The sequence below is a fragment of the Ammospiza caudacuta genome, chromosome 3 (genome assembly GCF_027887145.1).
Source record: "Ammospiza caudacuta isolate bAmmCau1 chromosome 3, bAmmCau1.pri, whole genome shotgun sequence".
Classification (NCBI taxonomy): Eukaryota; Metazoa; Chordata; class Aves; order Passeriformes; family Passerellidae; genus Ammospiza; species Ammospiza caudacuta.
Genome location: NC_080595.1, coordinates 40,682,503 through 40,699,076, shown reverse-complemented (window position 1 = coordinate 40,699,076; position 16,574 = coordinate 40,682,503). Strand labels below are relative to the sequence as shown.

The window sequence follows — 16,574 nt, the reverse complement described above, 5'->3', positions numbered from 1 at the left end:
TGTGTGATAAGAGAGTGAGACCTGCATGTGTGCATCTTGGTTTTTCTGCTGATTTTTTTAGCTTGGCATATTGATTTTCCTGTACTGTGGACAGAAAATAACCTTTATGAATTGTATTTTAATAGCCTTAAACAGTAGTTTTGGAATTTAAAAAATGGAAAGCTGTGTTTGTTCTCTGGCACCTGGCCACATATTTCTTGATGTTGCAGTGGCTTATTCTATATTACATAGTCAGTGTAATAACCTCATGTGGTAAATACAAATGAGATGGGAATTTATTGCAATAGGAAACTGGGGTTTTGTCTATACTCCCAAAATTATAGGAAAACATTTTCCTGAATTCAACTTTTTAAAGGAAAATGGATAAATATTTACTTTCAAAATATGATTCTTAGGGTTTGCTCTTTACAATATTATTTACCATGACAAATATATTTCTGTTATTGAGCCATCAGCTTGAAAACATCTGTGTGAATTTAAGCTTAATTTCAGCTTAGAAACCTTTTAGCAGTTCTGTATTACACTTGCTTAGTTCTCTAATCAGAAATTGGAATCTTTTAAGGATTTGCCCTTCAGTAACTAGCAAATGAAATTCTTCTACAGTTGTTTTTGCCTTGTGTTGACTTTTATTCAGGGGTAGTTGGATTTTCCCTGAGAAGACAATCTCCTCTCTCATAAAGTCTCCACCACATGCTGAAAGCTCCTGACCTCTCACTTCCCTTCTCAAAGGTACTGATCATCATCAAAGGCCAGTGCCAGCATGAAGGTGGGAATTTGAGAGAACAGAGTTTTCTTTAGAGATTTCAACTACTTTTTGAATAAAAGATGAGAAAACCTTTCATGAATTGAGCTGATAGAGCTAAAAACATAGCAAACTGAGAGTGAAGAGCTCCTTTCAGGCCAGATCCCTGCAATGAGATTTTTACTTTGACGGTTTTTATGGTAGAAGGTGTGAGTCTTCCAAAAAGAAGCTTAAAATAGTGCTAAAATAGTATCTCAACTAAAAAATAATAAAATCACCTGGTTATGGTAGGAGCCCTACACTTGTCCTCTTTGATGTAAAGAAACTGTAGAAATTACTTCTGTTAATTAGGAAGCATTAGGAAAATGGGTTTTCTGCAAAATTTAATTTGGCAATAATCAAATCTTCCCACTTGAGTGGGAAGAAGGGAGTTTCCTTTTTTATTTTTTGTTTCTGGATCTTCTGTATGTGAGCAGTAAAGGTCATAGCTAAATTTCTCATTACAGACAGCATGGAATTTGTTGTGTTACATGAGTTTGGTATTCACTGACTTTACTGAGAATTGTGTGGGTGAATTTACACCTATAATTTAAACTGGAATATTGGGCAAGCAGATGGTACAGACTATTCATCAAATATGTTTGCACTGTTGCATGGTTGCCCTGAAATCTCAGTCTCTTGGGCAATACTGAATGTTATTTCTTAGAAAATTTCCCCCCTCTGAAAGACTCTTTCCACAGCTTGTCACATAGCAGTGCAGAATATACCAAAAAACCCCCAAAAATAACAAGCAGAGGCTTGCTGGCATTGCAGAACTCAATGCAATTCAGGGTTTGAATGCTGATGCAACTAAACATTACTTGTTCAATTGTGGTTTAAATGTTGTTTTAAATGTGCAAGAAGGAAGCAAGGAAGTAGGTTCTAAACTGAAATGGCAGGTCAATACTCCTGCTGATATTTTTTTGTAGCAAAGATAGAAAGAAAAACCTTAGCAGAAAATGGCTAATATGGTTCATTACTTCTAGTCATTTGGCTTTAAAGCATCATTAAAATAGAGTGAGTAACAGCGCAGTGAAAGCCAGAGTTGTGTGCAATGGGAGAAAGCCAGACGAGCAGAATTTGCTACAATCCCTTCATGTGATCCTTTCCCAACTCTGATGCAGTCCATTTGCACAATTCTTTCACAAGCACTTCATGAGAGTGAAAAATATGCTCTGTGTCTTTGGAGGGTTTTGAATTTAAGAGCATACAAAGATGTAACCTATTCAGCTGGGTAACTAGCATCTAACATCTCTAGTGACTGGTTAGAACAGGACAGGTGTTGTGTCCTGACAATTCAGCTTTCATGAAACTTTCTTGATGAATATCTTCAGCAACTTTTGTGACAGCAGAATAATGTATATGTGTTTTTACTGGCTTCAGCTGTGAGAAGTCAATCAAAAAAAAAAGGCACATTAACATGATGCTGTTAAATGACGTTATTAATGAAGAGAAAATGACATTTCAATTCTGATTTTTCCTAGGAGAATTGGTTTCTTCTTGCATATTGACCTTAGCAAAAGTAGCAGTTAAATATGTCTTTTACTGGCACATAGTCTTTTTAACAAAATATTACATTTTCTGTATGCAGTCAATTTGTTCGTTGGTACAGATACCTGTAAGCACCGTCCACTTAATTGCTGCTGTTATAGTTTGCTTGAGCTGAAGAGCTGCTCCACCATTTGTAGTTTTAGAGAGATTTTTAAAGACTTAGAGGAAAGATCTTCACCATGTGAAGATTTTCACCATGACTTACCAGGGTCAGAAACCTCTGGGTGCAGAAACCACATGCAAGCGTTGCTTGTCATCTTCTCTGGTTCAGCATTGCCCAAGTGCAGAGCTGAGCTTTTGTGCCGACTTGGAAAGGACAGAATTCAATATTTCTTGCTTTTGAAATAAGCTTTTTAATTTTTTTCCCCAAACCAATCTATAATATTGAGGCACTCTAATGTGTCATGTTTTGGGCATGTATTTGTGTATCTACTCGTTCTAGATTATTATGCAGCAAAATAACATCTGCACACTGATGATTATTAAAATGGCATGAGTATAAGTACAATCCCATGTAATTTTTTAGCTTACATTATTTGGTTTTTCTGGATAGGTAGTTTTTTTCACCAACTTTAAGGTGGCCAATACAAGAAATTTGGGTACTAAAGGTTTGTCCCCCAATTTTCAGACATACGGCTGACGGATTTCATGAGAAGGTTTTGAGTCTGACATGTGATTTTATGATTAATGGTGGTTAGTAGTAATTGGTGTTCCAGATGAAGCTGTGTGCCCCTGTGAATCCTCTGCATTTTCACACTTGCAGATGTAAGGCATGGGACTTGAGATGACAAGTTATTCACAGGACTGTTTTATGACCTTTCTTTTTTTAAAAATTAAATTTTTTTATACAAAGGAAGGGATATGTAAATGTAAGTGTACATGTACAAATTAATGAAGTTCTAAGTTTGTCTGCATTAGGAAATTGTGTGGGCAACAAGGAAAAAATCTCAATAATTTACTATTTACCAAAGTATTGCTCATGAGTGTTCTAAGAAAAATAGTGAAAATGGCTATAGTAAGTATATCACTTCTGTAGGATCTGTGAGAAAATAGATCAAGAAAAAGAAAAAGTTCAACACCTTTTCACAATACAAAGCAGTATTCCAAATATAGCCTTATATGCTTATATTCTATAAATTACCTACTTGATATTCTTCATATCTTTTTCTCTTTTCAGTAAAATATTTATGCATTCCAGACACTGTTTTGTCTTTGTTCACGTTCACATAACATCAAAAGGAAGGAAAGGTCACCTGTAACATCCAAACATTTAATTAACACAAGCACAGTGAGGTCACTCCATACTTTGAAATCACGGCCAGTTCCCATAGGAAGGCTGCACTGTCACCAGCACAGGGTTGCTTATCCCTGGAGGAGATGCAGGCAGCAGAAAGGTGTGGGGTTCACAGCAATATTCTGGTTAGTTGGGCAATTTGGGGGAGATTGGGAAAGTGATATAATGAATTAATGGGCACCCTTTATGGGACTCCAAACCTGTTGAGTTCTGTGTGAAAGTCTAGTCTGAGCCCAGCTTTCCTACTGCCCTGTTTGCACTCCCATTGCTGTTATCCTCAGTGCAGGGCTGTGCTCTTCCTGCCCTCGCTGCTCACCCAGCAGTGATGCCTGTGCAGGGCTGGGTAACTTGTGCTCACACAGGAGTCCCAGTCACTGTCCCCCTGTAGCTGGGGCTGGCTGTGCTCTGGATGCACACTGCTGTAACAAGCACCTCTGAGCTGCAGGATTGCCCAGACACCTTTCCTTCCTGTGCATGCACCCCAGGCCAGCTTCCACTTCCCTGTATTTATAGAACTCTTGCTGTATTGCAAGTCCTGCCATTACAGTGCTGCACTGCCAGATTTTTATGATTGCTTTTGAATACAGAACATTTTTTATACCTGTACTAAAGTCAGGAAAAAAAAGAAGCCAACATATCCATTGATTTTCTAAGCATGAAGTGGTTATTCTCAAGTATCTAAAACGTTTTCCAGAGGCAAACTTGGTTTAGCAATTAGCACTGTGAAAAGATATCCTTTGAAGGACACTGATAGATATTTTTGCATGGTTATGTTCAGAGCCCACCAAAGGGATGTACTTTTCAGAATTAACAAGTGTTGATGTAGTGAGAGAAATGGAAGTTGCACTGTGCTCACAATGTAAATGCTTAGCTTGCACGGAACTAAATGTGAGGGGGAAATTTACAATTTACATGTTCCAGTGTTAAGCATGTGTAGAAATTATTGGAATTGCAGCTGTTGAGTGAAATTCAAATATTCTAACTTAAAAAGTCTAAAAGTTACTTGTAAAGTCCTGCCAAGTTGTCTTAAACTCCTCACTTAATGGAAATAAGGGGATTGATTTTTTTTTTTTTTTTGTGCCTGTCTTGGGTGGTGGGAATTACCCTGTGGAAGCATGTATTCTTTCTATCAACTGTAAAGGAAGCATGCAAGGAGTATATTAGACTCATATAGCCAGCATTTTGATGCTTAAATGCATTGAAATGAATCTCACACAACTATACCATTTGGGGAAAGATGAAATTCAAAATGCAAAGCATGAAATAATGCTGCAAACCTATGGCAGAAGATGTAGCACACAACCCTGCAGTGGAGATACATTTGCTTGTAACTGTGGTCAGTGAGGACATTTTGTGATTTTCTTTGGCCCTCTGAGCGGTTCAGCCAGGGCACCTCCATCCAGGTGCTGGCAGAGAGGAGCGATGGGGCAGCCCTGCTGTGGGCACTGGGCACCTCCCTGGGATGGAGGGGCCTGGGCAGCCCTGGGCTGCGGGATGGCCCCTGGTGGGCAGGGCAGTGCTGTGGGGAAATCAGCAGCCCAGCCACAGGTGGGACAGGCAGGGCTGACATGGGGGCCGGGCTGGGACAGGCAGGGCATCGACACCAACTTTACTTCTCAGGTGGCTCTATTTGTAGCAATCGTACTTTGCTTCCATTTTGCTATTTTATGTAATGTTAAAGGCTTGGTTTAATTTTTTCTTTGCCTTCTCTCTGAAGAACATAAGTCATACAGAGTGATAATTTAAAGAAAAAAATAAAAAGCAGAAGCTAATTCTGTCTGAGAAAAAATATGTGAAGACTTGGGTAATTAAATTGGTAGTAGTTAGAATCATAGTTTAATTACAAGTGTTGTTGAAAGCGTGTGTTCAGACCAATTGAAATCGGGGCATTTATGATGTTAGGAGACATCAATCCATCCTTCCTAAATCTTGCTTTTTTATTCCTCTTCTGGAGATACATGTACTTATATGAACAGATTAAAAATATGTTTATGAAAAGAATACCAAAATGTAAATTGCAAGTTTACAGTTACACATTTCTGTATCTTTAAATGCACCTTTCATTCCCAAGTACAGCATTTGGAGTTAATTTATAAAACAATATGAGAATCAAGTAACAACAATATTATTCAAACAAGTAAACTGGTGTATGATGGAATGTGTTGAAGCAAATAAAATGCTTGAATTTAATTTAAGTAATAAAACTTTAAATAACGACAAAGAAATTACTTGTGAGTTTATAAAGCTGCTGGTCCTTTGAACTGGGCATCATCCCTTCATTATTTTCTTGCTTGGACTTAGGCTCATTCCTAAAACATCAAATTAGCTTTATGTATCTGATTGCTCTAAGGTCAATGGAACTATGACAGTGTTAAAAGTGGTATAAAAGTATTAAATATTAAATAAGTTTTATATTTCTTATATCTTGCTCTACCTTCCTAGTTAGCAAAACCCTGTAACAGTCACTGCAGCTGAGAACATAAGAAGCACATAGGTTAGAATGTGAGCTAAAAGAGGCAACGGATAAGCCATTTAGGTGCCATTTTATCAGTCTGCAGGAATCCTCAATCCTGAGTTTTGGCTTCTGATTGAAGCCAGTTGTCCATGCTTTTGCACTGTTTCCTTTCACTTCCTAGGTGTAATTTTTATTGATTTTTTTTTTAATATTCCTGTTGTTTCTTTATGTCTGGAAATTTCATGAAGGCTTGTACTTTTCAAGTAATAATTGGGAAGAGGGAAGTGAAAATTTTTGGTAATTGTTGAGACCATTGATGGCTTCTGTAGGACAGAGGGCATAAAAACTGTTCCTCAACACATTCTATAGAAAATAGCAGAAATCTGTAAAGCACAGTTTATTTACACCATTTGACATGTGCTAGTTTCACATAAAAGACTTAGAAAATGCACTTTTCTGTAAATGTTTGGTATGTACAGTTTGTCAGTGAACCCATCAGGTGCTGTGCTTAACTACTAATAGTTATCAAGGTTCCATGTGTGTTTTCATGTACACTAATATGTTTGTGCATATATGGAGGAATTTGTGGGTGAGATAAAAAATAGTTCTTAATTGTTTTGAGTAGGGACGGGTTTTTTAAGTCTCTTTATGTTTTATTTATGGGATGGTTATTTGTCATGAACTTTGTCTTTAGCCACAGTGCAGGAATTTAACACAATCCAAGACTTTTTCAAAACTCACCAATATTTGGTAAAAATAGGTTACAGTGTTAGAACATGTTTTACAAAGTTCTACTTACAGAAAAGAAATTAAAAATAGAAATAAGAAACATCAGAAATATGCCCAGAAATATTTAAAAAGAAAAAAAGAAAAGGAAGATTTCTTCTTTTTTCCCTGAAATATTGCTTCTGAAATGTGACAATCTGAGATGACTTCTTACAGACAGCAGACTGTTTGGATGTGTCAGTATAATTCAATATGTATGCATTTGACATTTCTGAACTCATTGCTGGAAAGAATCATGCCAACAGTGACATAGGTTTTAAGCTCTCTCTCTTTGCTAGTAACGTCAGGATCTGTTGTATAATCAGCTAAGCAAGATCCAGTGAAAATCTGAACTATGAAAAGATTTAAAACTAGGTTGGGCAAGTCTGAAAAACAGACTATGCAAAATATTGCATTTGGAAGAGGATGCAGCAGTGGATGGCTAATAACATTTAAATATGCATGTTTTTCATAGAATCATAGAATAGTTTGAGATGGAAAGGACATTTAAATGTTATCTAGTCCAGCCCCCTACAATAAGCAGCAACACCTTCAACTAAGGTTTCTCAGAGCCCTGGCCAGCTTTACCTTGAATGGGACAACCCATTCCAGAGTTTCACCACACTCACCACAAAACCACTTATTTCTTATATCTTATCTAAATCAATCCTACTGCAGTTTAAAACCATTATCCCTTGTCCTTTCACCTTAGACCCTCTTCTAAATAGTTTGTCCCCATCTTTCTTTCAAGGAGAATGGAGAGAAAAAGTTCTTGCTAGGGAAGAAAAAGGAAACCTTCCAATTTTAAGGAGTTTAGTGAATAATAAATTGAAAAGGATAGGAGGGAAGAAAGATAAATACTTGATTGAAGTAGAAGCTGTAAGGATTCCAAAAGGCAGAATGCAGTTCAGTTGGTGTTGTAAAGCTAACATCTGTCATAGATGAACAGGCAGCATTACATGAAATCATAATTATCCTCTACACTTAGAAATTCCTATGGCAGTATGCAATCGATGCAGATATTTTCAGGGAAAATCATGTGCAAGAAAATATATTGCTAATTATGTAAGGACTTGAGGCTAAGAGAGAGGAGCCATATACAATAAGTTTTGATTTGAAGCACAGAGAAGACAACAGTTCTGGACTACAACTCAGGGCTCAGGTCAAGACTTATTGAGACAGAGTTGGATGGAGATGTAAATCCCAGTGAGAATACAAGAAAGTGCTGCATAGCAGTGATTCTGTGGTAGAAGTAGCAAGAACAATTAAGTGCATTGAGAAAGGGAAAGAATAAACAGCATGGAGAAAATGAGAAAAGAAGTATAAAGTGATACACCGGTTGTGGTTCTAGAAGTTGAAAATAAAATCTGATTAAGAAATAATCACTTGGAGCTAAAACACGTTGAAATATGTGAATACCCTTGTGCATGAGGAAGAGGTGGGTGTAAAGAAGCTTGTAAGAATATCATAGGTTTCATTAAATGGGAATAAATGCTAATATTTAGTAAGAGACAATTCATTAATAGGCAATTCTTACTATATGCTTAAACCAGGGCAAACTTCGAACCTTGTCTTACTTTTGTAAGAGTTTGCTGATGAAGTTGTGTAGATGGTGCATTTTTCACCTACTCCTTCTCAGTATGAAGATAAAATATTTACCAGTAAAAGGTTGACTTGAGTAACATTTAAATCAATTCCCTAAGTGGAAAAATTATGTGAATACAAGACTTTTATGAGTGTAATTGCTCATTTTTTTAACATGACAATGTCTATTGTTCTTGTTATTGTTAGAACATGTCTATTGTTCATTTTTTGTCTTTTTAGTTATGTTGCTTTCAAATGTAGTCTTTTCCTTCTTCATCCCTTAGCTATGCCAACAGAAGGTGTGAGTGTAGGCCATGTCTCATTGGCCTTGAGAAAAACCATGGTGCTGGTGGAGACTTCCTGACAGTTATGTCCAAATTCATTTGTATTCTTTTAATGGCAGTCATTAAGAGTGAAAGGTAACTATTTGTAGCAGCATCAGTAGAAAAGCAGGTTGATAAAGACCATGGCTCCTCCCATTTTCTGAGAGGAGCTATGTTCTTAATTCCTTTTAAGGAATTTTTTCTGTTCACAAAGAGATGCTCCAATTTATGGTAAAAAGAGTAAAGCTCAGATAGCTCTCACAGTCTGCTCTTTCATCCCTTGTCAGGAATTATTCTGGTAGTGTACAAAAGTCATTTACAAAAGTGGTATACAGAAGCCTTGGATTTTATTGCCAGGAGGGGAAACACAGTCTGAGCAGGTGACTAAAGTGCATGGCAGCTAGCAAGACACATTCTTTCTTACTGGCTGGTACAGATGTGAAAGTTTGTAGTGATTGAAAATTAGCCTCATTACAAAATTCTTGTAATCACTCCTCTGCCTGTGTTCTGGGTTTGTGTGTTAACACTAGGGGGTAACAGCAATATTTATGTGAAATGGGTTATAATTGTGACAGCCAAAATTAAGTGATCTGTGAGGCCTATTAAATCCTTCAGGGAATCAGGGAAAGCATGTATTATTCTTAGAGATAAGTCCAAACCTGTTGTGTGAATCAGAATTCAGCTTTGGGCAGCTCCAATGTTTTGATGTGAGATCCTCTTTTAACAGGCTTTTTGGCTTATACAAAGGGTTGGCGGTATCTGGCAGACAGTACTGCCCTTTTCATCTTGCTTTTGTTTGTAGTCCTTTGGGGAAAGGGCTAAAATATTTGGAATATAACCTTTCTAAGTGTTCTTGGTAGCATGCTCAGAAATGTGGAGGGATTATTTGATAGATGGTTTTCAGTATTCTGGTGCCTGCAGAGCCATGACTAATCTTTCTAATCTTCTTTATCTAAGGTAATCTGTATATTCTATCATCTCTGCCTCTATGTGTCTTATGCTGAAACTGCACTGACAGGAAGCTCTAAAATGCCTATTTTTGTTTCTTTCCAACAGCTGGCTGCCCAGATTCCTTGATTAAAGAACTTCATCACTTCAGGATTCTGGGAGAAGAACAGGTGAGTTAGCTTCTCAAAGGCAGCATCTTAATGTCATGAAAGATAGACGCTAATGAGACAGTTTCATCTCTCTCTGGGGAGACAGAGTGTATCTCATGACCCCCAAAGACCTGAAATGTGGGGGGAAAACCACACAGGAGTTATATGTGAGAGCTGGATTTTTTTCATTCTATCCATCAGCCTTGACAGGGTATTAATTGGTACATCTGCTACCTGCCACAGTTTTTCAGCTTTTGACTACAGCAGTAAACAGACTCTCTAAAGCAGCAGACAGACAAACAATCTGACTACAGGACTGGTACTTACAGCTACTCGTGATATTATCCATCCCTTTGTGTGTCATTTTTTCTCTTTTGAAAGAGTGTTTCTAAAATTTTAGCTGTGCTTTGCGCTCAGAAAACTATTTCTGTAGAGGGAGCTTAGGAAAGCATAAATGAACTATTCTTTGCAACACTCACAAGAAGGTCAGATATTATTTTGTCAACAATGAAATTAACATACAGAGATATTGAGAAATGGCCTTAAATTTTGAGAGACAAGTTGAATTTTCATACACTCAATTCTTCTGAAATTCAAGTTGGCTTCCTCTGAAGAATCCCTTCTAAGGTAGTGGTTACAAAGCCTGAGTGCATGACACAGAGCTGCAGGTGCTAGGGACCCAGGGGCTGAAAGCCCAGCATTAGTGTGTTGTACATGACACTATCCACATCTCTTAATGAACCTGGCACCAAGGGACTTGCACAGGGTGTATGAGCGCTGTGACAAAGGTAGGAGCAACTCCTGAGGTGTTAATTCAAAGTCATGTTTCATCATTTTTAAATTAGATTGTATTGACAAGAACACACTGTTGCTTCTCCTTTCCCTGTCACTCTCCCTTTTCTTATTACAATTGTGGCTGCTGTTACAATTTCTGGACTTCCAATTTTCCTCCACCAGCCCCTCACTTCAGCTGTTATAGAGAGTCACAAGTCACGTTTCTCAGGAGCTCAGCTTTTCCTTAGCAAGAGATACTGGAAGCAGGAATCTGGTGAGATTGAGGATTTAGGAAGAGGAAATAAAAGAATTTACAACCAGGATTGATGGGCTCAAGAGACTGATTAGAGCTACCTGACAAAAGGAGGGCAGAGTGAGATGAAGCTTGGATAGAATGAAGAGATGGGGTTGTTTCATTGAAGGGGTTGGGAGTAGAAACCAGAATGATAAGGGTCTGACAAGGGGCCTGAAAAGGCTCCAGAATGATAAGGGTCTGACAAAGACCAAGGGCTGGAAGGGAATGACCAAATACAGAAGCTTGCTGAAGAGACTGGCAAATAAAGGAAGATCTGCACTTAAGCTGTGTGAAAAGGTGAAGCTAAGCAGTCTAGAAAGAGTTGGACAAAAGGAGAAATTTGAAGGAAAAGTAAGGAACAGCTAAACCAAAAGGCTGCAAGTGTGAGAGAGAGGACTGAATCAGACAGATCTGACAGCTCCCCTGGAGCTGAATTATTCCATTAGCCCATACGTTTATAAGGATTGTTGCAAATATATTCTGTCATACAAAAGCATTGTTATCATGAGTCTACTGAAGACCACAGAAGCTTTTGTTTGAAGTTAGCACACACTTCGATAGTCAGGAAATAAATTGGTGCAAAACCAAGAGAAAAAAAAATTTAAATATATCTAAGTGAAGACAGGAAGGAATTACAGGCAAAGTTCTTATTCATGTGACTATCTATTTATTTCTTATATTTATTTAGTTAGATATTTGCTTTTTAAAATTATCTAAGATGTTTATTTTTCTGTTATGCCTACTAGATAGAAAATATTAATAGTAAGTTTTAAGACTGTTTTATTCAGACTCTTTGCAATTTCAGTACTGTAAACAGTTATATATTTTCTTCCATTCCAATCAATAGCCAAAGAAAAATAGGGACATGTTCCTACTTCATATCCAGTCTTGATTTATTTTTAAAGTGCTTATGTATTTAAGGCCAGATTACAAAGGCAGAATGGACTATTGCGATAATCTGTTCTGATCTACTTTAGAATACACATTACATGACTTTTTTGGATTAATTCTTGTTTAAACTGCAGTATATTGCCTAGAAAAGCATCTATTCTTTGTTTACAAATCACTTGCAGACTTTAGATCCTATTATACTTCTCAGTAGTGGAAGACAAAATATTCCCAGCCTCTTTCCATTCCATCACTCCACCAGCACCAGAATGTTTCCTATGTTGCATATCTCCAGTTCCTCAGAGTTCAAGCAAAAAAAAACCTGGTGTCCCTCTTTTCTTCACTGAGCATTTGCTTCCTATAAGTAAAAATATAAATAAACTGACCATATAAATGCTCCTATAAACGTAAATACCAATTTAACATTTGTTGATGTCATTAGGAAAGAAAGTTTTTGAGTGGCTTTCAGGATCAAACATCTTGAAAACATGTGTCTGCCTGACTATCTGAAATATCTTTATATAAATGTAAGCATTAATGAAAAACTAATGCTGAGAAATAGAATTGTGAAGAGTTGATGATTAATATTTTCTTAAAGGAATTGTATAATAATAAGGCTCTTGTTCAAATACTCAAACTTGGTAGTCTGCTGGACATGTAAAATTTCCATGTCTTCTATTAGGAACATACATTATGGGAAATCTATTCTAGTTGGAAAGTCTATCTTTTAAGGTTTGGCCACTGGCAATAAGATAGTTTTTAAAGAGGGAATCAGCTTTGGACTTTATGGAAAGATGCAGTCGTAGTCTGCATGCTGAAATAGAAGAGTACAAGCTTCCCTGGTACATGATATGCATTGTGGATACCTAACCTACCATGTAAAACCAGCTTCCAGAGTAATTGGCTGAAAATGCAACACAAATGTAGCTACAGATTGCTGTCCCACTTGGTACTTGACTCTTTGAGATGGTGCCAGAGAGTGTGATCCAGGAAGTGTCTCCAGAATCAACTTTGTCTGATTTCTTTTGAACCCCCTTGTCCCAGACTCTCCCGGTCCACTAAGGTCTGTACAAGACAAAAAGGTCTCCTGCACACAAGTCCCAGGTGAAGCCTGAAGCTTCTGATTGCCCAAAGCTCTGCTGAGCTTTCTCTTGCAATTTGCTCTCACTTTTCATAATCTATTTCCCCTAGCTTAAGGGATGCAGCCCAATCTCCTGACTAACTCCTCCCTTTCTTCAGTATTTGAGATATAGCCAGGATCAGGTTGAAAGATTTTGTAAGTGGGGAGCTGTTGAAAAATAGCACAATGTAAGAAAGTCTCCTGCAGTAGCCATTTGCCCTGTCAGGCTGGCTGTCTCTGCAAGTAATTGTTTCTACAAGTGGTGATAGTACAAGCTGCTTACAAATATATGCTAAAAATGCACCAAATATGGGCTCTCTTCAAATACAGTGGAAGGCAGGTAATTCCACAAGCCAATGCCAGAAACAGCAGAGAAATCACTCCAAGCATAAACACCACAATATCCCAGCATAGCAAGATGACTTGCAGTGAACTGTTATGGAGTCTCCCTAATGACTCTATGAGAAACTTCCCTCTTGTCCCCAAAGTGATAAAAAAACCTTGTTTAATTGTTTAAATGGAATATTGTGATTCATGAATAAAATAGCAGCTACATCTGAAGGCTGGAAGGGAAAACAAATAACAGGCGAGCAAGCAATCTGCTGCTATACCTGAGTGCCCCCAACAGGTCACAGCACAGACGAAGCAGATGACTTCTAGGGGCAGGAAGGGAAGCTGCTCAGTAATGTATAGCTGTGCTTCTCTGTTACATCATCTGCTCTGACAGCTTTGCAGGATGTATTGGCCAGTTCCTTGATATTTTGACAGGGGAACGATCAATTTTAACAGATCTTTCCTATCAGCTGCTACTGAAACTCATATCACTGCTCACTTATTTTTTTAGAATTGTTTTGAGTGTTTATATCCCTGGAATCTGAGCAAGCCTGAACGGGGACCATTTTGGGGGGAGGGGTTGGTTTATTTGGTTGGGGTTTTTTGTAGGATTTTGGTTTGGTTTTTGGGGGGCTGGGGTTTTTTTCCCCACATTTCCTTGTCAATTAGGGAAAAATTATGCAAAGGAATACCCTAGAATACCCTCTTTTGAAAATCTGCAGATGCATGTCCCCGTGCTCCTCAAAGATGATGTGGGCTTGTGCTAGTTTTCACAGTGAGCTGTAACTTTAGGAGATACATAAATCAAGTTTGAAATGAACACAGCATGGTTAGAGATCTTTTAACATTAGTTGAGGTCTGGAAGGATTTTATGTACAATGTGTGGGTGTGACAAGGTTGATTTTTTTTTTAATTGCAATACTTGCCAGAGGAATTTTATTTTTTTCAAATGCATGCTACTGAATATTCATGTAAAGTCAGTCTTAAAGTAATTGATATATATTTGCCCATGCAGGCAAAAGTAATGCCATATGACAGTTCTGATTAATCAGCTGACTTTAGTACAGGAAAGCATCAAATATGATCAACAAAGTGCTTCTGAAGTATTTCTGGGTTAAGATTTTTTGATAACTACACTTGCAAGTAATATAAGCTACATCTCAGTAATTCCAATCAGTTAAAGAACAAAATAAATTTTTACTGGATGATTTCTCCCATTCATAATTACTAAGCCAAAGATGGTTTGTTAGCATTCCAAAACCTTTATCTTTACAAGTGTAGTTCTTACACCTCTGCTGCTTCCCACCCAGTGCCATGACTTCAGCTGCTATTCCAAGTAAGTGATACCTACACACATCTCTCAGTTTCTGCCATTTTTCCATCTAATATCTCTTTTCTCTCCATCTCATTTGGCTCACCTTTTGGATTTGTCACCACCACAGTCTCATCACTTGCTCTCTGAGACTGAGCTACTGCATTTAACTCTTGATCCTCTTTACACCACCTTATTTTTAATAACTGGAAATTCACAGCAAACATTATAATCTTGCAACTTCATATGTCTAGTGATATGCTTCTCTTTCCTTCCTATGTTATACCTGCCTGGAATGTCTCCTAACCAACTTCTTCCTAACTCAGAGGTAATTGGGGTTCATGAAAATTCCTCAGTTTTGTCTCTTCTGGATCATAATAACTTAAGACTTTAAGTTCTTGTCATAAGGTGAATATCTCTACATTCTTACACTTTTTGAACTTACTGTACAGTAGGCAAGTGAAAGTCATTTATTTTTGGTTCAACAGCTGACATAAAGAATGAAGAGGAGGAAAATAGAAGGTACTTAGTCAAAACAAATTTAAAGGATTTTTTTCTGTCAAAAAAAAAAAAAAGGTGTCATTTTATACAGAATTCAAATTTCTCTTCCAGACAGCTTTTATTTCATTCAGAGAGAAGATTTGAACCCCAGTGTTCAGGATCTCAGGTACATGTGGAAGTTAGGACTTCTTCCATCCCTTGGATAGCTTTGATCTGCTTTCAGGGAATATGCCTGTGCTCACTCTTGTGACCTGAGAATTGGGAGCCAGTCTCTACTGCTCTACTGAAATGCAGTTCCACAGTTTGCAACAGCAGCAGCTGAACAGATTTCCTTGCATCAGTTACAGCCTTGATGTCTGTTCCTTTAGCAGGAAGAGGAGTTTGCATTTGAGCTCCACAAGGGTCAGAAGAAACTGAATGTTTATCCCTGGCATCCAGTCTATTCACACTGATCCCCCAAATACCTGCTGGAAGATCACAAACTTCCAGCAGTTTGTAAATACAGTGCTTACCCCTGCACTGTGCTCATTCCCCCTTCTTCATTGAATCATATTGCGCTTGCTTTCATATCATTCCACTAACTGCAGTCTTTCTTTTTTTCTCCCCATCTCTACTCCAGTTTAATTTTGTATGTAAATTGTGGTGCACTGATCCAGTTAGAGGTTTCTTACCTAAATATTTTCTTCAAACAACTGTTTGTACCCAGTTTTCCACGACTCTAGAGGTGGTTGTATTTCTTGTCTCCTTGGATGCTCCTGTGGTAACAAGGAGCTGATCCTCTGAACTTGCTCTTTCAATTTGATCAGGGGCCAGCAGAGAAGCCCAAAAACTCAGGAAAAATAAATTAGGGGTGCTCCATGGAGAGCCATGTCAGTCCATCACTTTTTAATCTGTGTTTTAGGTGACACATTTGTAAGTATTTTTACTAGTCCAATGAGTACCACTGGTTTCATACTGTAAGTTGCCTAATTACGAGACTAATTCTTGGAGTTTTTGTGCATGCGTAATATATATAAATAAAGTGCTTAGTCTACACTATGGACTAATAGCCTCCACAATCTAATTTTGAAACACACAGATGGTTATTTGATTTATAGGACCAGTAAAAACAATCTGACTCCAGAAAGTAGATTTGCTTTCCTCTGAGACTCTTACATGCAGTTAAAGAAACAAGTAATTGAATTACATTTCAGAGATTTGGGCTTTACATCTACTGTTATACTTTTGTCCAAAGTTGTCTGCAAGGCTGCTACTGAGGAGATGCTTTTAGATGAGGGGGGGAGAAGGAAAATAAAGAAAACAATATCCAAAGTGTAAAAGCAAAATTAAAACAGCTCTGGGCATTCATGATGTAGCAGGGGGATTGGAATAAATGACCGACCCTTAAGATTCCTTCCAACCCAACCATTCTATGATTCTATGATATTAAATCATAATTTGTAAATTAATTGACACAGCCAGGAATCACTGTGTTCATGAAGTGTGTTTTGCAGGAGTTTTG

The 16,574-nt window shown here is 37.7% G+C and overlaps 1 protein-coding gene across 1 annotated transcript in view; it reads left to right on the top strand.

Annotated features, from left to right (window-relative positions):
- Positions 1 to 16,574, top strand: part of PRKN (parkin RBR E3 ubiquitin protein ligase) — a 554,180-nt gene that overhangs the window by 422,767 nt on the left and 114,839 nt on the right. The window contains exon 8 of the mRNA XM_058801467.1: positions 9,810 to 9,871. Within this exon, the coding sequence (XP_058657450.1) occupies positions 9,810 to 9,871 (62 nt within the window). The remainder of the gene's footprint in view (positions 1 to 9,809; positions 9,872 to 16,574) is intronic.